Raw genomic sequence first — 21,493 nt, forward strand, 5'->3', positions numbered from 1 at the left:
CAGAGAGAGTCCCTGTTCCCATTACTATGAAACCCACTTGGATACTGACCTGCCATGGGCTACATATGTGCAGGGGTTCTAGGTTATCTCCATGCATAAAAAACAAGGGAATCATGAACTTCACTTTTTAAATTGTCTCTGTGTAGATAATAGATAGATAGATAGATAGATAGATAGATAGATAGATAGATAGATAGATAGATATGAGTAATGAGTAGGTAGGTGGAGGGGAAGGGGAAGGACTGGCACACACACAAAGGAAGTTTGATTTTCCTGACAAAACAGAACTGATCTTTTTTTTCTTTTTTTTAAATCACAAGTTGACAGTGCCATTAGCCATCATGTTTCCATTATGACCCTGGTTGCCAGGAAACTCAAAGCTAACTCCAACACTCATTTTCAGTAATCCAAGTACCCAAAGGTTTTGTGATGAGGCTTTCTCCCTTTTAAAGTATTTTTGTTTGTTTTCCCCATCTTATAATGGTACATTAGAGAAAAGTCCCTCAATTTGGAGTAAGAGGTATGTTAGAAATGACAAATTACTGCTCTGCTCTACTCTGAGAGGATTATCACACAAGTTTGTGTTTTCCCTGCCACATGCTACTAGCTTGGGTCTATTGTCCTTGTAATAAACTAGGTTTCTGCTAGTCAAACTTTTGACACTATAGGTAATGTTCATCTTAAATTATTCTTTCTCTTTCTCCCTAAATATCAGTCAAAGTGATGGCATCATGAAACAGCATGTATCACTCAGCATTTTCTTATTTCTAAAACAGGTTATATAAAATAGTCAAGGAATAGAGAGGGTGGGATTGGGAGGGAATTAGGGAGGGGGCTACAGCTGGGACATAAAGTAAATAAACTGTAATTATAATACATATATAATAGTGAAGGAGAAAATTTCTACTTAAACCAGAATTTTCGTGCACTCACATTGCTAACCTGTATCACTAACTAATTCTAGATACATTTTACATGGTATCTCATTTGAATTTTACTTTGTCATCATTGCCACACAAAATTGATTTCAGAAGCCATATTGTCTCAAGAAACAATGCATCTGTATTTCATTCAGAAACAACAATCAGATTGGTCTGCAGGCCAAATGTTCCCCATTGTGCATTGTCTTCCATAGACCCACGATAACCTTACTCTGGAATTATGTGTGATGGAATAAAGTACTTTCATTAGGTCTGACTTGAGTTTTGACTTCTTGGCAAGCATGCAGTAAAGGAAACATTCTCTTAATTGAAAGAAAACTCCTACCAGGACCTATCAGATAGATGAGTGGAGCAACGGCTTCTAAAGTGAAAAGTTTTAGAAAAGATCCAACAAACAAAGCTTTCTAGGTATAAGATGATCATTTCCTTCCTCTAGAGTTTCATTTCCCCTTAGTATCTCTAGAATATTGACTCTAAATTGTTCTCCCCCAAGCTCTAGATAAGTGGACTATGTAAAAGGTTGCTTTAATAATGTGTGGAAGATAGAAAGAAAATATAATTGTCATCAGAAGAGGCCATAAAATATATAAATATGAGAATACTAAGACAGGTACAATGGGGCCTCAGAGGTACTAGACAATTGCTCTACACTGACATCTCTGACCCTTAAACGATTTTTATTAATTGAATCTATTTACTTATTTATGTGTGTATACAAGTATGCATATAACCCAACATACATAGGGGTTCAGAGAACATCTTGTAAGATGTTCTTTTCTACCGTGTGGATGCCGGGGAATAGAACTCAGGCTGTATCAGAACTGAGGACAAATGCCTTAACCCAAGGAGCTATCTCCCTATCTGTGCCACAGATTTTAAAAGCTCCTTTTGTTTATCCACAATCCAGACAGAATTATTTGTATTCATTTCAAGCAGCTAATTAGATTTCTCTCCTCCCAAGTCTGGGTTTCTCTGAATTCAGTATCCTCTTGTCTCCCTGTAAGTGCCAACACTACTTTTTCAAGCTAGAATTCTCTGTCCTGCCTCCAGGGTCCTGCTCTTGGAGAGCCATCTGGAGGACTTATCTACTTCCCTGGGACCTGATGATTGACTTAGATTCTTGAGCCTCAGTGAAAATTGCATTCTTCACAGCTTAAGTTACCTGTCTATCTCACATATAGAATTCTTTCAAACTTATCTGAGAAGTGTTCAAGCTCGTGTTCTTTTGTTTAGGGGGAGTCCAGAGATGCCTTAACGTTTATGGAATCCCTTCTTGGATAATCTCAGAAACAATGAAGACAGTCATTTTCTGAACTCTGAAGAATGCCAGGAAGAGAGCTCGCCCTTTCCATTCTAGCATCTGCATTGATACTACTATGCATACTAGCTGGCATCTGCATTGAGCTAGTCATAAGGACGTTCTCTGGAAGGACATTTTTTTTTCTTTTCCTTCCTTTTGCTTTGTATACTTTTTCAGTAGGAAGCTGCCCTTGGCCTTTGAAGTCTTAACTTCTCTGTTCCACCACTCCCACTAAGCCAAGATGTGCTCCCACTGACAATGAACAGTGTATTCAAGGTGCTTACTATTAACTGGTGGAGACCTGGTTTGTTGAGTTTTTGAAGTATTAGTTAAATAAGAAGTTGCTTGTCTAGTGTCTGGTGGGAAGCCTTGAAATGTGATTTTCAAAGCTCAGAAACAATATTAAAAAGAGGTCCCCAGGCTTTCCCAAGTGATAAGTAGATGTTGGCATGAGGTGGTTTTTAATTCTGGATCTAGCAGAGTTTTAAAGTTTTGAAGCCAACATAAGGGCTGTAAAACATATTACTGATTTTGCATATAACAAAAAGACTAAATTAACAAAGATAATAATCCAAGGCTCTTTTTTGAGGAAATGCATAAAAATATATTTGCATAAACCTTAGTACCTCTAGTTTATCCCATGGTATCTCTTGTTTTATTGACCTCATGTTGTATGTGATCAAGAATTCTTTACTATCAAACACTCTTGGAGTGATAAAGGACAGGATGACTAGTGAGATACCACAGCTGATCAGACAAGTCAACTAGGAGAAAGCAACATGCAGCAGTTGGAATCCTTGGACATAGCAGTCTCATAATCAGCAAATGAGTCTCTTGTGAGTATAATACTCCTGCTCTCGGATTCAGTTTCAACTTTGGCTTTTATAAGCACAGTCTCATCCCTGGCCTGTCCTTCATCATCTTCCTTGGCTACTCTTTCCTCTCTTCATGCACTCTATATACTCCTTCTGCCTAGTCTCTTATACTCTATGGGTTTGAACTCTCTCAGATTCCCAGATTTGTGAAGACTAGCCTTCTGCTGAGATTGCTTTGTCTTGTGAAAATTTATATCCATATATATCCAACTGCCAGATCAACATTTTGCTCAGTGGTCCCATGGGCATGCAAAATTCAATAAAAGTGGACATATTATCTCTTTCCATGTATGTATTCTCTTTCCCCACCAAAAGCTACCAAGCCTTCTTATCTTGGCAGATGGAGCTACAGTTAATTTGTGTTACATCATCTTTGGTTCCAAGCCACCTTGCCTTGCTTTGCACTTCATTGAGATTATGGCCCAGTTTCTCATGTGCCAGCCAAGTTCTATCATTAAATTCATGTTTTATCCTTAGATACTTCTCTTGGATACATCCCATCTCCTCTCTGGGCTTTACTTTTCCTATCTCTAAAGATTCTTCCAAGTTTCAGGTTTCTATGAGCCTTTTCCTTATTTGAGGGTAGATTGTAGTAAAAAAAGAGTCTTAATCTTTGGCTCAGCTAAATATCTTGGTTTTGACTAGACTGGCTGAGCATGAAGAGACATCTATTGTTATGAATTTTATAAGACTTACTTTTAAACAGTGTTTGTGAAATGATATAGAACAACACATGTGTTACTTTCATGGATTTGTAGGTTTTTTATTGTATATGACCATGTATATTACAGTAATGTTATTCATAACTATAACACAGCTGAAAGTAGCTATTAAAATGGAAGCATGATTTATAGGAACTTTTTATTATTATCCTAGAAAATATTTTCAGCATAAAGTGCCTATTCCACTTGATTTCTTAGGTTCCAAATGTTCTTATTAGACTTAGATACATTTGGCCCATAAGATATCACTTAAGAAGGCAGGAAGTAGATATTTGCATCTCAAATATTAGATTTTAATAACGGAATTAGCAAAAAAAAATGTGCCTGACTTCCCAGTATCGAGAGCAGAAGTCTTAGGTATAAACAAATATGTTTTGTTGATGCTATTTGTCCAAATTCTCCAGAGTCCAAAATAGACTGTGACTCAAATCTTGCCTGATTCCAGTCCCCAAATTTTCCCCACAAATCCAGGGTTGCCTCCAGTTAGTTCAGCAATACTATTCTCCAAAGTTGCTATCATAGTCTGATTTGTACTGTATTTGAGTTTTATATACGTGGGCACCAGGACTCAGAAAATGGTACTGCAATGGAATGTCTCCCTTTTAAGGATGCAGTGTGATCTGGCATAAGTTGTTTGAACCATAAGAAAGGCTACACGATTCTAGATTCTATTAACAAACTTCTAATGTAATGTGTGTCAGTCAGCCAGTTCAGTTCAACAAATCCATGGTAGGAGCCAGCTCATCAGGTAAGCCAGTATTGAAACCTTCCTGTTTGCTAAACATTGAGCTTTTGTGAATATAAATGAACACAATTCTTAAAAATATTGTAAGAGTATATTTATCAGCAAGTAAAAACACCCGGTGATAACCCGTAGAGAAGTGTTCTACCACTGCACTAAAGGCTTTTGGATTATCTTATTCTGCTGCATAAAATTAAAATTCTGTCAAGTAAATAGATAGACCTTGATTTTTTCTTCATCTGTCAATTCCTGTTGTAGTATTTGGCGTCTTCAGTTCTTCTTAAAAAGTTTATTGAGACTCTGGCTTTACTTTATGAACTCCCTAATATATAACATTCACAAACAAGACCTAGTTGTGAATTTTTAATTGTGCCAGATCGTTTTCACTAAATAGGACTGCAGGCTCAACTAATGCTTGTCAGATCCAATTTTTGTTTCACCTGCTATTGAGCTCCACTCTGGTATTTGCTCTAATTGCCACTTCCTCGGGAAAGAAAAGTTTCTCCAGAGATGCCTGTCGGAAGCCCTTTCTGTCTTCCACTCTCCTGCCCTTCATGTAAAGGGATGTAATTGTATTGTTTGAAAATCTGGGACAGTGAATATAGCTGATTGCTCTCTTGAATTCTACTGTCATAACTCTCTTGTGCAACAGTAGTTCTCAAAATGCAGATCATGAACAGACAACATTAGCATCTGAGAACATGTCAGGATTGTCAATTCTCTGGTCCTTGTCTTCTCCTAGACAGCCTGTCACATGTCCAACTGTGGTCTTATTATTGGAGGATGGTATCCTTCTACCATTCAGCATGGTACCTTAGGGTTGCAGTAAATAAGCCAAAATACAGAAACAATATAGAAAAGGGGATTAGAACTACAGAGAAAAAGTTAGAGTACATCTTAGCTTACCCTACAATATCTGGTTAGTCATTGGGAAGAGTGGACAAAGAAAAGATATGAAGTGTAAATGACACTTAGGTTTAAAGATTAATTTTGTTCATCAGCCAGTGTCCTTCCTACACCAAGGTGGCAGCACATAGGAGGGACTTTCCCATGGCTTTCTATTAGGAACTGACAAAGTTATTTATACCCACTCTCTGTACCTAGCTTACTTTATTGACTGTAAACAATCTACCAGAACTAGGGGATGAGAATAGGCTAGCAAGGGAGATGGAAGGAAGAAAGCCCCTGGGGAGGATAAGTATCAAGGCTTAAACATTCCTTCATTAACCTTAGCACTGGTTTTATACAGCTAAATCGACTTGCTTGGCCTCTATTACTTGGATCTATGGTCTACAGATCTTTGCAAAGCCCTTGCAGTACCTATAAACCAAGGAGGAGCTAAACATTCTGGCAAAGGATAGCACCAGAAATACCTGCTTCTTAATCATAAGCATCACTTTCCCATCAGGTCTCACTGCTTATCTTGTAGCATAGGGCACCTTTTTGGAGTGGTGATTAGCCTCTTACTCTGTCTTTCTTCTGGAATTCCAGTGGCATCTCTCTAAATGTCTGCCCCCAAAATGTCCGTCTAGCACCCAACTTGATATGTGCAAATCTTTCATCATCTTCTATAACCTTACCTCCTCTCAACTAATTTTTTTTTTTTTACCGGTAGAAAATATTTGTTTCCCAGTAATCTGGTTTCTGAATGTTCTCTGCAGCTGTTACTTAGAGTTTATTCTCATTCCTCCAATGTAGTCAATCGCCAAGTTCTGTTTGTTATTGTTTTCTATTCTGAGCATGATTTCTTTCTTTCTGCCTCTTTCATGACCATGCCAGTCCAAGCACCTTTCATATTTCAGGTCTTACTTACCCAAAGCTATCTAATCCCAGAGCTATGATTTTTGTTCAACCTCGTGACTAATAGAGAAGCACCAGAGTTTGATGTGAATACAGTAACAGTACAATAGCACTTATAAATGTTATGTAAAGTGTTACTGGCTTCAGGTACTCTGAAAGCAAGATCCACATTCTTTCAAAATATGTAAGTGATTGGTATTTTAAACGATTGAATAAGACCAAATATAATTTAAAATCTGACTCATATTTTCCCCTGACTCCAGTGAGAAGTGAAGGGGTGTGACTACCGTGCCCTTGGCCTAAAGAAAGAAAAAAGAAAAAGAAAACCAGCATGTAGCAATAGGTAAAGAGAACAAAACAGCAACAATAATCAGTGAGCCCATTGTTGCAGCCCCTGTTACCCTGTGGTGAGCTGTTGGAGTTGGGGAGTTAATGGAAGGGGAGAGGCCACGATAATATATATGGCCAGGCTGCCTTTTTTGGAAGCTGTGCAATTACAGAGCAGCTGTGAGCTTTCCTGTGAATGTTTACCTGATTGGTTTAATATCCTGTTTTACACATGCCAGTCTTAAGACAGGAAGAAGTTACATGTCTCACTGGAAGTCAGGATTAGAACTCCAGATTCCTGAGCAAGTGCTGTGAGCTTAGGAGTTGTTCGTGAGAGACTATATATATTTTTTAATGTTGATTAAATTTTTATTTTTTATATAAATTATATTTTATTTACTTTGTATCCCAGCTGTAGCTCCCTCCCTCAATCCCTCCCAATTCCACCGTTCCTCCCTCATCTCCTCCCATGCCCCTTTCCAAGTCCACTGATAGGGGAGGTCCTCCTCCCCTTCTATCTAACCCTAGCTTATCAGGGAGAGACTATACTTATACTAGGCAATAAAGATGAGCCATTGCCATCTCCTCTGAAAAGGTTCGGTTGCTCTCTGCGGTTAAGCCAAAGGAAACCAGGGGCAGAAGCAAAACAAAAGTACATTTGGCGAACTGAACTTTCTCTGCTTGATGAATAACAGAAATAGAGATAATGAGACTAAAAGGACCATGGACTCTAATTCAGACACTCCAGGTAGAAGGAATGAAAATGAAAAAGTTGGGGGACAAAGAAAGAAAACCACTCAGGGCATAAGAAGGCAGGAAAATGAAATACAGATGCTTCATCAGCCTTAATTAACAGAATCAATATTTGAAGAGCTTTCTTACTCAGTGACAGAACAAAGGGCAAACTACTTCAAAAACATAGTCCTGTTGGAGAAGAGAAAGACAGGCCCTCACCAGGAGGCAGTAGGGATTTAAAAGCCTCTCAGAGGATTTCTATTTGGCAGATGGATTGTTGAGGGGACTCAAACATCTGTTTGGGAAGCACACTGGATGAGTTTGTATCCTCATCCTCATTAGTGGCTGTGCTTTAAGTGCATTTCCCAATCCTAGGAGCTTTCTGGAGCCTAGAATCTTTGCTGAGAGCACAGAATAGCTACTACTTCCCCCAAGAGAGACTTGAAACAAGCCCTGCACAGTAGCTTGAGTTACATCTGTATTATTACTTACAATAACATGCACTGGAAATCATTAAAAGCTATATAGTTGCAACAGGCTTAGGATTATTATTAAGAACTGCTGTCCTGTCATCCAAGCTTGTTTGCTCAAAACTCATGTCAAAACTTATGTTGATACATAAGGATCAACCATCAGCAACCAGATTCCAGTTCTCCTGGACTATTCTTCAGGCATGGAAGAACATGTCATGTGTGTGCCACCATTTTTTTTTCTAACACTGATACTAGACATTTTAATCTTTGATGATAATCCTTCCCTCTAAGCCCAAGGGGCATTTTTAATTTATCTGTTCAATGATTTTTTTATGTGCCTGCTTTGCCTCTTTTCTATTGCATTAACCAATTTCATGACCATGGATTAGTAATATGGGAAACCAGTGTGTTTACCATGGTTGTAAAGGCACTGAAGATCAAGATGGGACAATTCGATATCCATCATCTGAAACCAAAATGACAACCAGGTCCACTCCTGCTGGAGTTTTTTTGTTTTGTTTTGTTTCTGTTTTTGTTTTTGTTTGTTTGTTTGTTTGTTTTCAGAGAGGCAATTTTGAGCAATCATTCAGTCACCTGAAATCTTCATGTTGTACCATAACATGGCAGATGATGAAAGGACATGTGAAAGTAGCATGCAGACATAGGCTAAAGAGAACAGCTGCATTGTGGAGTGTTAGACTCCCTTGAGAGCAACCTGCTCTTGCAGTAAGTAACCTTTCATGAAGGCTCTGGCCCTCTGATCCAAATGTTCCTGTTAAAAATGTCACACCAACCAGTGTCATTAATTTGCACACCAACCCTCAACATGGCTTTTCCCAAAGAGAAATGATGCTTAAACTGTACCAAGCACTGACTGACTTAACAGTTAAAGCAATAAAATAGAAGCAATAATATGGAACCATATACTCAGTGCCAATAAATAATATGGTGACAGTGGTCTGCACTAGATAATGCCTGGCACCTGAAACACATATCAGGTTATTATAAGTCTGGAAATTGATTTTTATAATTTCAGTAACTTCAGAAGCAAACTTTTTCTTGGACATTAGGTTTATTGTTTCCAAAAAGAGCTTATGATATCTTATGAGCAATACAGATTTCTGCTCGCTACCCATCAAGAAAATGGGTTAAATCACTGTGTGATGTGGACTGGTAGAGGGTATGACCTACATAACATATGAATTTATGAGAATCTAGTGTTAATCCAAAACATCAATTTAAAACAGTGAATGAAGTGTGTTTTCAACTACTAAGTTCTTTGTTCATAATTATTTTTCTGACAAGACAAAACAACCAACCAAGCAAACAAAACAGAAAGAATGAGTCTGGTTGCCATTTTGGTTTCTTACAATGGATGTCAAATTGCCCCACCAAGGAACTCTTTGAGAAGGCTGCAGATTTGGGTCCATCACACTTTTTTTTTTCTACTTAAACTGAATGTGCACAACACTGCTGGATGTTCTTTTGTACCCTTCCAACTTTCGGAGCTCGTGTGGAGCCCGTAGGGAAAAAAAAGTATCCTTGCTATTCATAGTGAAGACAGCTCACCAGGCAGGTAAAGCAGGACTGGCAAGTATTAAGCTTTCTTATCAGAAACTCCCCTGGAATTGCTTTCACGAGCCTTTGATGAGACCCAGAGAAGAGCCAGAATTTTATCTCAGAAGAGGGTAGGAGTCAGGTGGGGCCCAAGAAGACTAGACCCTGATCTTTTGGGGTCTCAACCACAGTTTTCAAGATTACAGTTTAAAGAGGAGATGAAAGTGAAAAGGGCTGACTAAGTGGTGTAGAAACAGATGGATCAAAGGAGTGACTACTGAGCCTGTCTGTTTCAGATGTGTAGGTTAGGAGCTAGGTCAAACTCCATGCAGTCCCCTATGCCACAAATGATCATCCATATAGCTGTGAAGCAAGGAGACATTCCTGTAAGTCCCTGGGATTGTGCTGGATGTTACAGTGACTAGGATTTTGGGCAGCATCTTAATATTTGGGCCTTTGACCTGTGTCTTTCCAGATCTTGAATGTTCCCAGTAGTCTGCTGCTGCGATACTTTCTCTTATCTCTTACGAGGCATGTTAAGAAAATTCAAGGCCCTCAGAATTACTGCTTTCATTCTTTGTGTCTCAAGGTTTGAGATTTACAGCATCTTGCCCAGGTTTATCTACTTAGCCTAGATCTCAGAGAGGAGGAAGGATGGATCTTTTTAGCCAATATTTAGCCAACTTTTTTTTTTAACAACCTTTCTTAGTATAACTACAAAAATTGTCCTCTTAGGATTCAGGCCTTCCAGAAGTTCCTCTTGCCCATTCCCCTTTATGATCCATTTCCTACTGGGAACCCATCTGTTATTTGCACAGAACACATCTAGAGGCATTTGAGTACTTTCACCTCTAGCATCGGTGCTACAACTTCCCTGTATGCCTTATTTTTGAGAATGTTTTGTTTTCATTCCTCAAAGAAGTGCACTTCTGGGATTTGATAGTAGGTCTGATGTTCCAGGATAACCAGAGAAGCAGATCACCACAAAGGTGCCCTGGCAGGCTGCCATTTCCCCCTGAAGCCCTGCCATCCTGCCATCCTGCCCCACTCTCTCTTGAGGATCAATTGTAATGCAAATTTTAAAGACTTTCCTTTCCACAGCAAAGAAGTGGGAATTTAGTAGTGAGAGAGGGTGTTGTTTTATCCAGAAGGACATGGATGCCTAAACTTAGATGAGCATTTAATCTGTCTTTGTAAGTGTGCACAGGATGATTTAAGAGATCTCTGATATGAGAGTGCTTCCAGGCAAATTTCCCATTGCCGACTGTGTGAGTGAAGGATTGGAAAGGACCCAGTGCTAAGGAATATCGAAGTGGGTTGGCTGAGACCTACTTGTGTTTTTTCCTCCTTTGAATCAGGGCCCCTTGTAGCCCATCCTGGCCTCAAGGTTGATTTGCAGCTGAAGATGATCCTGAACTTGTGATCCTCCCTCTTCCATCTTCCCAGTGCTGGAATTTACAGGCATACACCACCACAAGGGTTCCTGCTGGGGATCCAACTGAGAGATTCATACATGTTGGGCAGGTATTCTCTCAACTGAGCCATAGCCCCAGCCTCTACCTGTGCATCCTTTGCAGGAGACTGCACCCACTTTTTGAAAGCAGTAATTTTAAATGCTTCTGAATCAAAACTAGCATTCTTTCTTACCTTCCTTCTTTCTCTCCATCCCTCTCTCCTTCCTTCCCTCAAGTCTTTCCTTCCCTCTGCTGTTTATTGCCATACAAAGTAACAGGTCTCCTTAAGACATTTTCATACATACCTTTGGTTGTTCTTTCTGGCCCAGAATCTTTTGTCCAGATTTGGACTGTGGCAGTCAATTTCTGACCTTGGTTCTGGACAGGGAGAGTGACTGGTATTCATTCCTGAACTGCCTAAGGAGTTTTTTGACAAGAAGTCGTAATGGATGAGTAAGGGCAGCACCCTATGAGCTCCTCAGTCCCTATTAACATGTAGCCCATGCTGATGAATCAGTGAGAAGCACACATAAGTGGTGTCCCCAATACGTCACTGTTTAGACTCCTAGCACTTATCTGCAGAGCTACACATCAAGCTGCAGAATCAGAGCTCACCTTCATGGCTCCCACTTTACAGAGCTGGTTTGGGCCCTTGTGGACACTCAATCCAAACTGCTGGAGCTTTTGCTAATATCGACTCCTCCTGATTAGTGTTTGCGCCTATACATCTTTATTACCTTTGCAATCACCAGGAACCCCTCATTATTTCTTATTCCAATCACACCCTGGTGACCATTTGAAGCCAGTGACTGTAGGATAGAATGGTACGCTCTCAGCATTCACAGAAATGCTGCTACACAGAGATACTTACTTTCCAACGACTTCAAAGATTCGTAAGAATCTCAAAAGCTGTTTGACATTCTTCCCTTAGACACTACTCTTTACCAATAAGAGGTTTGGGGCCCTTAAGTGAGATGGCTCATCCGGTGAAAACTCTTCCTGAGCAAACTCAGCAACCTCAGATTAATCCTGGAATCTTTGGCTGAAGAAAAATCAAACTGAAAGTTTGTCCCAACTTCCACATACGTACCATGACACACACCAGCGCGCACACACACACACACACACACACACACAATAATAATAATAATAATATAATAATTTTTTAATTAAAAAAGAAGGTAAGAAGGTCCTGGGCTGATGAGGTGGATCAGAGCACTTGCTGCCATGCATATAGCCGTGAATATATCCCTTGGGTCCCATATAGTAGAAGGAGAGAATTAACGTCACAGAAGTTGTCCTATGACCTCTATGCACATGCTACAGCACACTTGAGTGTACACACACAATAAACTAACTAAAGGAATGTAAACATCTAAAAGAAGGCCCTAGTATTTACCTTAAACAAGACAGGCATGATTTACCTTCGCTGTTTATAAGAGGTTATGCTGATATAGATTTTAGTAAGAGAAAAATTCTTATGAGATTGGAAAAAAATTAATTCCACACATCAAGTGAAGAGAAAGGCTTCAAACTGGATTCCATGGAAATCTGAAGATGAAGTAAAGTATTAATTTCAAGGCAAAGCAGCTGAATTGAAGATAATGGTAAAATAGTTTGATAAAGGAAATAGAATAAAGTAATCAAGGAGAATGCAATCAATTATGCCTCTTTGTGTACCTTGAGGTGATTGATTTGCCTTCATTTATTAACCCGATGAGATTAAGCAGACCTTCCCTGTGATTTATTTAGTAATTGTTTCCAAGGTTTGACATAAGCTGTGGAGTTATTGAAGGTGGAAACTTAAATTCAATTACTCATGAAGCAAGTGGTATTTCTCTTGAAAGGATATCTCAATTCATTGCCTTCCCTCGCAATATTATGAATGAAAATTAATTCATCTGAAGATAATATCTTCCAAAGAAATTTTGGAGTTACTTGGCATTCATATCCCTCACTGAGAATCAGCAGCTTCAGAACTGAACTTGGGGTAACAGGCACCCCAGTGGCTGGAAATGTAAGCATCTTTTATTTTGTTGTTGAGAAACTACTCTCTTTTGACTAAATATTTTACATCTTTTTTTTTTCCACTAGAGCCTTCCTGGGAGCTTGGGCTATGGTGCTACCATTAATGAAACCTAACAAGTCACATTTTGAATATCTAAAGGACAGTTTTATATGACTTTGACTAATGGTTCCCACTGTCTTTGACACTGAAGGACATCACTAGATAAAAACTATGCTGAGAGAGTTTGGGGGCAGAAGGGGAGGGTGTGGGAGGAAGAGAGAGAGGTCTTGACAACTGTTGAATGAAATGACTAATTGCTTTTATTTCTGTGTTCTTTGTATATATTTTTGTTCGGTGGGCATAGTAAAAATAGATGGGGTTCTTCAAACTTCAACTCAGGTGCCAACTCTCCATTATCTACAAAGACCCGGAGCACATCTAAGAGTGGGAAGTAAGTGAAAAGTGCTGTTGTACATCTCACATAGTTACCACAAACTCATGTGTCCTCATTTTGTCATTCATTCATAGCCATTCAGCGAAGAAGTGTGGGATGCTTTTTTTTTTTTTTTTTTTTTTTTTTTTTGTGCTCCTGACAGTGGGAGTTAAAAGAACAGTATCTATGTAGGTGATACTGGTATAAGGGAGAAGGAGGGGGAGGAAAAGCTAGGAGAAAATTTTGCAAAGGTAAATGATAATGACCTATGTCTAGAAAGGCAATGGAAGCTTAATTCTAAGATGTTCAAAACTAAATAAGTGGCACTGGTTAATCACTTTATAGTTTGTGTAGTGTATAAAAATCTGTGCTTTGAGATTTGGGGTTGAATTAGAAGGATCTGAAAAGCCAGTTCATAAATTTATTGGTTTAAATACACTTACATTTTAATTGTATCACATGATATATTTATTCTTTTCAAAACAACCAGCATGTACAATGTCCTATGTCTTTTTTTGTATAGCCAGAACTTGTATCGGTCAGATATTTATGTCTTTAAGATGGTTCCAGAAGACAGCTTTCACTAATTCTTCCTCTTGGATTCAGCAGAACATGGCATTTTGAAGTGGTGTGTTCCCCTTGGAGATGAGAAACCTTTAGTTATGCAGTTCCCTCTCCAAGGTAGCTGAAGCTGTTTTGTGAATAACTGAGCTTTACTTATAGTCTGTCTTTCCTAAGGATCTGGGCTTTATGCTGGCCTGCATCTAGAAGATGAAAGATGCTGTCATCCTACTAGAAACTGTAACTCAGTAATTAGATATGTCACTACAAGAGCAAGGCTTTGCCATGGAAGGTGAATTGTAACAGTCATATATTTTATGTATTCAGTACTAGACAATCAATGCTGCCCTTTGAATACGATTTGCTATTCAATTCTCAATGTGAGAGATCTATTCCCTTCTTTCCCACCTCCAGAATGCCATGTCTGTTTTACATGTTAAGCTGATCACGGCCTGTCCGTGAAAATATGAAAGGTGTTGGCAAAGACGTGAGACTAACTCTCTGAACAGTTAGAATTCATTTCGGTTATTTATTGCCAAGCACCGCAGTCAAAATGCCGGATAAATTATGGTGGAAAGGAATTGATGTACACATTTCCAAAGAGTTGAAGGTTTCCCAATTAGTCCCACTCCATTTTTACTGCACACCCTCAGTTCACAATGATGTACTGGAAAGTTGCTTTAACTCCAAACCTATAGAAATGATAGCCCCTGTCTGAGCACAGAACCCTGTCTGGAGACCCTTATTCATACCTGTCACACTGATGATTCCACAGTGCAATTTCCATTCATTAGACCCTGGTGTATAATCACGAATATTTCTGATTTGCTGATGCACTGCAAAAGGAGCATTGCTTTTTTCTTTGGACTTTGCAGGTACCCAATCTTTTACCTATTAAGTGAGGACTCTCTCTGTATTATGTAAGGAGCAGTTGGTATAATACAAGTGAAGCTGATGTAGAGAATGCATGCTGAATACTCTACCCAGGCTGTTCACAATAGGAGGCCTGAATAAATGCATTCTCAAGTAGCTAGCCATGATCTTACATCATAGCTACTATGTTTGGATCCTTCCTAAGCTTCTGCCATTTTTGCATTCTGAGATAAGTGTCTTTTGTTTGCCATACATGGTATCTTACAGATTAAAACAGTTCCTTTTAACCTCTCATTATTTAGGTTAATTATTAGTATTAAATTAGAAAGTTTTCAGATTCCTTCTTGATGGTTGCGTGGACTGCATTCCTTTGTATCATAGCTTTTTTGCTGATCTCCCATTGGTTTTGATAGGTGGAATTCTTTTTTCTTATTCTGTCACTGAATATTTTTTTCTGCCCTAGGCTATCTTTGTCCTCAGGAATAGTGCTGGCATTCCGTGGCTGTGATAAGACACTTTGGGGCCTTCTTCACACCTTGTAGAATACTGTCTATCAAAGTTCAGGCACTCTGCGCTGGAGTTCAGAGAAAAGTGTTTTATATACTTCCTGCTGAGTTGCCCTTGCACTTCCTTGGTTGCACGGTGAATGGTGGCAGCAACAGCCTGCATGGACGGTGCTATTCTGCTGGGTTTTCTGGAACTGTTTGATCTAATGACAGTAAGATATATAGTTACAGAGCAGTTGTTTTTTTTGTTTTGTTTTGTTTTGTTTTTTTTTTTAGTTTCTTTGTGCTATTTTTGAGGCCAGATGTAATGCAAAACTCAAGCTGTGTCAAGTTTGCCTCATGGGGAAAATTAATAACAACTTGCATGTGTTGCTTGGGTGCTTATGTGCCAGCCTGTCTATGGTTCGTGTGGTACATTTTTTTCCTCATTAAACCTCACCCACATGAAGCTCACAAAGTGGACACTATTATTATTTCTACTTTACAAGTGAAAAAATTGCAACTCGGTACCTAATAATATGTCCAATTTAGATCTACAAATGAACAAGTTTTGCAAAGACTATCTTTCTTTGACTCAAGTCTTAGAAGTTATTATAGTTTGTCAAGGAGCTCACAGTGTTTGTAAATGAAACTGGGGATGGTGATATGCTGTTTAAGTGAGGCGATGCAATAATTACAGGATGTGACTGGAGTCACCTGTGACCAATGCAGTTATTGTGGCATAAAAGTCAAGTCATATGGGGATTCCGGTGAAATAACCTCGGAACCCTTAAATGTCATCAATATTCCCCTCTCAAAGAACAAGGCTAGGCCAAGGATAGAGAAGATGCAAGTTGTAGGGTTGGAGAGATGACTCAGTGAGCAGAGCACTTTTTTCCAAATATAAGGACCTGAGTTCAAATTCCCCTTTCCAGCACAGAGTATCCTCTGCATATGACTATAACTCCAATGTTAGGGACTGAAACAAGTGGGTGCCTGGAGCTTGAGCTTGCTAACTAACCAAACTAGGTGAGACTGAAAAGGTGAGCTTCAGGGTCTGTCTCAAGGAAAGGTCGAGAACAATAACGACACATGACCACCCTCCTCTTGCCATCATGTGTGTCTGCGTGAACACACATGCAGGTAGCGCTCACCCACTGGCCCACCCTCCTTTTCTCCACAGAGAGAATTCATGACCCCTAGGTGGGTCAGAGAAGCTGGAGTTCGAGAGCAGGTCTAAAGCATGCACAATTACTCCTTCCGACTTTTCATGTATTGAGAGCCTACTGAGATCCAATGAAGCCCGGTCAGCGAGGGGCTCAGGAGACCTTCAGCTTGGAAGTTGTTTCAGTTCTGCTTGCTCTGTTGCATTGCCTAGATCTGAAGCCAGGCAGCCAACCTTCTGTTTTGGGGAGGAACAGATGGGGTGGGATATGTCCGAGCAGCAGAGCCAAACCACTCTGGCAGTGACTTTTAGTGAGGAGCAAGTAATTTCTTCAGTGTTGACAGTGAGTCAGATTGACAAGACAGAGATGGAAATCAGAAGAGAGGCACAGCATTTAGACCATACAGTGTAAGTTTTACAGGTGCTGCTGACCCATGACCAACCAGACCAGGCCACACCACTGAGCCTCATATAGGATTCCTGTTTGGAATGGAATCATTTTACTCTGGCCAATATAGCAGTCACAGTCAGTTTACCTCCCACTGGATCATCTATAGAGGACGCTGAAACTCTCAAGACTGAAAATGCAGAGCTGTCACCAGGAGCTTTCAAAAGGTTCACTTTTGCGTACTTGTTTTCATTTCTTGAGCTACTAGCCTTATTATGTTGCCCAGCCTGTCCTTGAACTCACAAGTTTTTAACTCTCTTGGATTAGTGGCATCTGTAACCATGTTTTCAAAGTGCCCATTTTGTATCAGAATCTTTTCACTCTTTACATGAGACCAGTTCTTTGCTGGACAGATTGCAGACAAGGACACCACCACTAAAGAAAGGAAGATCACCTCCCCCAAGTCATACATCTAGTTAGTAACAGATGGCAGCTGAGAATCCTGGTCTTCTCATGTTCTTCCTATACCCCATGATCAACAATGAATGGTGTCATTCTCCCAGCAAACATCCATTTCAACACCTGGCCTCTTTTGGCTTCTGATGTCCAACAATATGCTTTGCTCTCCATATTCCATGATGCACAGGTTAGGGTGCAGTGAAAATGGAGTTTGGAAAAATTAGAATTATCCCACCTTATAAAAATATAGCAATAGTGATAATGAAAGGGAAAAGCGTGCACCTCTCCAATTCTTCATTTTTCTCTGAAATGTCATTCTGCTGTATTTGGAGAGGTGCCCTTTCTCAACATTATTGTTTCACTGTCTGAAGCTTTTAATGTACTGTTTTGTCAGTGATGTAGTAATTAGAATGTACAGATCACCACAGATGTCTTGTCTCTAATCAAACAACCAATGCTGTTAGTCTTTTCTATGTAGAGATAAAGATGCTCCTCAACTTATAATAGGGTTACATCCTGATATAACCACCATAAGCTGAAAGTATCATGTTAAAAAATCTGGGCCCAGGGGTCTTTTCTGAAACTGATACTCCAACCAAGGACCATGCATGGATATAACCTAGAATCCCTGCTCAGATGTGACCCATGGCAGCTTAGTCTCCAAGTGGATTCTCTAGTAATGGGAACAGAGACTGTCTCTGACATGAACTCAGTGGCTGACTCTCTGATCACCTCCCCCTGTTGGGGTAGCATCCTTGCCAGGCCACAGAGAAAGACAATGCAGCCAGTCCTGATGTGACCTGATAAGCTAGGTTCAGATGGAAAGGGAGGAAGATCTCCCCTATCAGTGAACTTGTGGAGGGGCACAGGAGAAGATGAGGGAGGGACAGTGGGATTGGCAGGGAATGAGGGAGGGGATACAGCCAGGATATAAAGTGAATAAACTGTAAGTAAAATAAAAAATGAAAACTTAATAAAATAAAGAAAATATGTTAAAATACATTTAAATGTGAATGAGATACCTCAGTCAGTAAAGTGTTTATCATATAAGTATAACACTCTTGAGTTTAGCCCCCAGAACCCATATAAAAAATGCTGAGCACAGTGGCACGACTACATAATCCCAGCATTGACAATACCAACAAAAAACAACTCTGTGGCTCACTGGCTAGCCAGTCTAACTTGCTTGATGAGATCCAGACCAGTAAGAGACCTTGGCCTCCACGTGTACATGCTCACACATGTGTGTGCACATTTTTAGGAGGCTGAAAGACCCAGATTGTGAAGTTGAGGTCAGTCTGGGCTACATAACAGTATCCTGTTTCAAAAAAAAAAAAAAAATGTGCTTAACACATTGTTATCTATTGAATGTGAAATGTGTCCCGTCATGCTGCTGTGTTTGAACACTTGGACCCTAGCTACTAGTGCTATTCTGAGGGGTCGTAGAATTTTTTACATGCTGTGCCTGCTACAGGTGTAGGGCCATAAGGATGGGGCTTGAGCTTCTGGACCATCTCTGCTTTTAACCCATGTTCTTTGCTTCCTGGCCTAGCAGATGTTGTACTGGACTATTCCAGAAACTTTTGCCACTCCTGACTGACCAAAGCTGCCAGCCACTCTTTGTCTTTCTAGACTGTATTACCTGAGTTACAACACTAAGAGTGACTGACTGACTGTGTGTGGGTGTGGGTGGGTATGTGTTTGTACTAATATACCTAATATAGTGTATATTATCCAGGAGTATCCACTTAAGTTAGACTGCATGCAGATGAGATGATACTAGAAATCAGTTAATCTCAGCATGAGATATTTTTCACATAAGCTAAGACTAAGCAAAGACATGGACCAACTTCCACTTTTAAATACTCTTCTTGATAAAAGCCCTTACTATGTAGCCCAAGCTGGCCTGGAGCTTGCTATGTAGACCAGGCTAGCCATGATATCACATAGATCCACCTTCCTCTGCCTCTTTAGTGCTGGGACTAAAGGCATCTGCCACCATGCCTGGCTCTAATACTCTCAAAGGCCATGGATATTAGAAGCCAGGGCAGAGAAACCAACCATGGTACCTGGTAACTGATAGCATAAGTGGTGAATTAAGTACTGTAAAGTATTTGCTTAAATGCATTAAGCTAGGGGAAGGGAAGAACAGTTGCATGATAAGATGACAAAGTCCAGCTTTGTTCATGTCACAGATCTGCTTGGGACTGACCCTAATTAAGCAGATGCCATAGGGTGACTAACTACAACCTGGACTTGCTGAAAGCTTTGTCACCAACAGAATTCTGTATTTACTCAGCAGCATCTGCATGGGAGCAGGGTGGAGCATGTATCTGGTTGGCAGGAGCCAAATAGCAAAGTTTTCCTGTGAAGGCTTGCTTGTTCTGCAGGTACTCACTCATGTGGGCTTTCATGTTTGCTCTAGTTATGTATGTTTTCATTGCAGAAAGCAGTATTGTTATAGCATGATTGTCCTTTCCTCTCATTGAGACACGTGTTTGTTCTGAGCAAGTGAACACTCTAAACTCTGAGGTTTGCTTATGAGTGTATTTTCTTTCGCTTCAAAATTGTAGAATATTATGCTAACATAATAAAGTATTCAGCTGTTCAACTGTTCATATGATTTTGTACTTTTAGGTGTCAACGGTTTCAATAGCGCCCTTTGCTTGGCTGGCTGTTAGACCAATACCACAACGCTCGTACAAAATCAAAGTATTAAACTGATTGTTTAATCTCGCCCTCCCTCTTCATTTTACTTCCTTATAGAAAAAGGGGAAACTGCCCCTAAGTAAATACCGGGCACAAGTTCCTTTGTAGCCTGACTTCTCCTTCTGCAGCCAGGATACTATGAAATTTTTGGTTAAAACAAGTATTTCAGATTTATCCCAAAAAGCACATTTGTTAATAAGGCAGGAAACTCAAATAAGCCATTTGAAAAAAGATTTATAGTAGTCAGGAATAAATAACATAGGCTTACCATACTTTGGTGCTTTGATGTTTAACCTCAGGCTAAGCAGCTTCAGTCATGCCTATTCAAATACCTCTTTAAATATATTAATCAGGCAGCCTTGTGTATTCATGACAAAATATCACCCCTGGAGTCAGATAGACCTGGATTTGAATCCTAGCTCTCCTGTTTCATAACTTTATATGTACCTCGCTGGGCTGTTGTGAGGATTAAATATCCTAATCCAAGTGGAGCTTTCATTGTGCCTGGCACATGGCAAGTGTTCACTAAATGTCAACTAGTGATTATGTTTGTTCCTTTTGCCAGTGTATTGCAGCTGGGGACGATGTGACCTGGCCAATAGGATTATGGCCAGCAGAATTTTGATGAGCTCTGGTAGGCTCCACTTATTCATTCATCTACCTTGCCAGCTCTTGAAATGGGGCAACAGCAACCTCTCCACTAGCATATGCATAATATAGTTTGGATAAAAGAAAAAAAAATGATTAGCACATCCAGAAAGAACGTTTGCCAGCGATGCCCACACCCTTCCATGAAGTATAATATATGTACTAAATGTAAGTGCCCCTCCCAACGAATGCCTGTAAGTTCCGGTCTTGATTGTGCCTCTTGGGAAAGTGTGTTATTTTGCTGGTTGAACCTTGGAAAGCAGCATCTACTTTCTTTTTTTTTTTTTTTTTCTCTGCCACCCAGTGCAAACACTTGTCTTGTAAACTCAAGGGATCAACGTGCTGCTATTCTCTGGAATAAGGGTCCCTCAGATCTTTGCAAGCAAAGGGAATTGTGGATGCTACAAAAGCAGTATCAGTGAATGCTTCTGGAACAAGTGTGTTGCTTTTTGGACAACTAGCCACTCGGGTGCAGCCTACTATTGCTTGCAGTACTATGATAACATGGAAACAAAGAGTCAAAGTGGCATGCCATCTTGATCATTATTATGACTCTAACACTGATTAACAATCTGGAATGTGGAATGGTTTTACCACAGAATAAAAGTTTTTAATTTGAAACCCAGTTCATCAATATTCATCTGACTTCTGCATGTGCTGACTTCATATCTTAAAAAATCCTTCCCAGACTCAAAGTTACAAAGGATCGCTCCTATATTTATTTTAGAAATTATATAGTTTTATCCATTATGTTTAAATGAACTATTTTAAATTAAATTTTATGTATGATAATGGGGTTTAAACTTATGTATTGCAGTAGTTATTTTTTTATTACTGT

The 21,493-nt window shown here is 39.7% G+C and overlaps 1 protein-coding gene across 5 annotated transcripts in view; it reads left to right on the forward strand.

Moving 5' to 3' along the window:
• Positions 1-21,493, forward strand: part of Hs6st2 (heparan sulfate 6-O-sulfotransferase 2) — a 285,624-nt gene that overhangs the window by 229,509 nt on the left and 34,622 nt on the right. For 4 of the 5 annotated variants that reach the window (XM_060375387.1, XM_060375389.1, XM_060375388.1 and 1 more), the window contains one exon: positions 13,299-13,385. The exons of the other annotated variant lie outside the window; for it this stretch is intronic. In XM_060375387.1, coding sequence (XP_060231370.1) covers positions 13,299-13,385 — 87 coding nt within the window. The remainder of the gene's footprint in view (positions 1-13,298; positions 13,386-21,493) is intronic. 5 annotated transcript variants of the gene reach the window in all.

Source organism: Meriones unguiculatus, chromosome X (genome assembly GCF_030254825.1).
Source record: "Meriones unguiculatus strain TT.TT164.6M chromosome X, Bangor_MerUng_6.1, whole genome shotgun sequence".
Lineage (NCBI taxonomy): Eukaryota > Metazoa > Chordata > Mammalia > Rodentia > Muridae > Meriones > Meriones unguiculatus.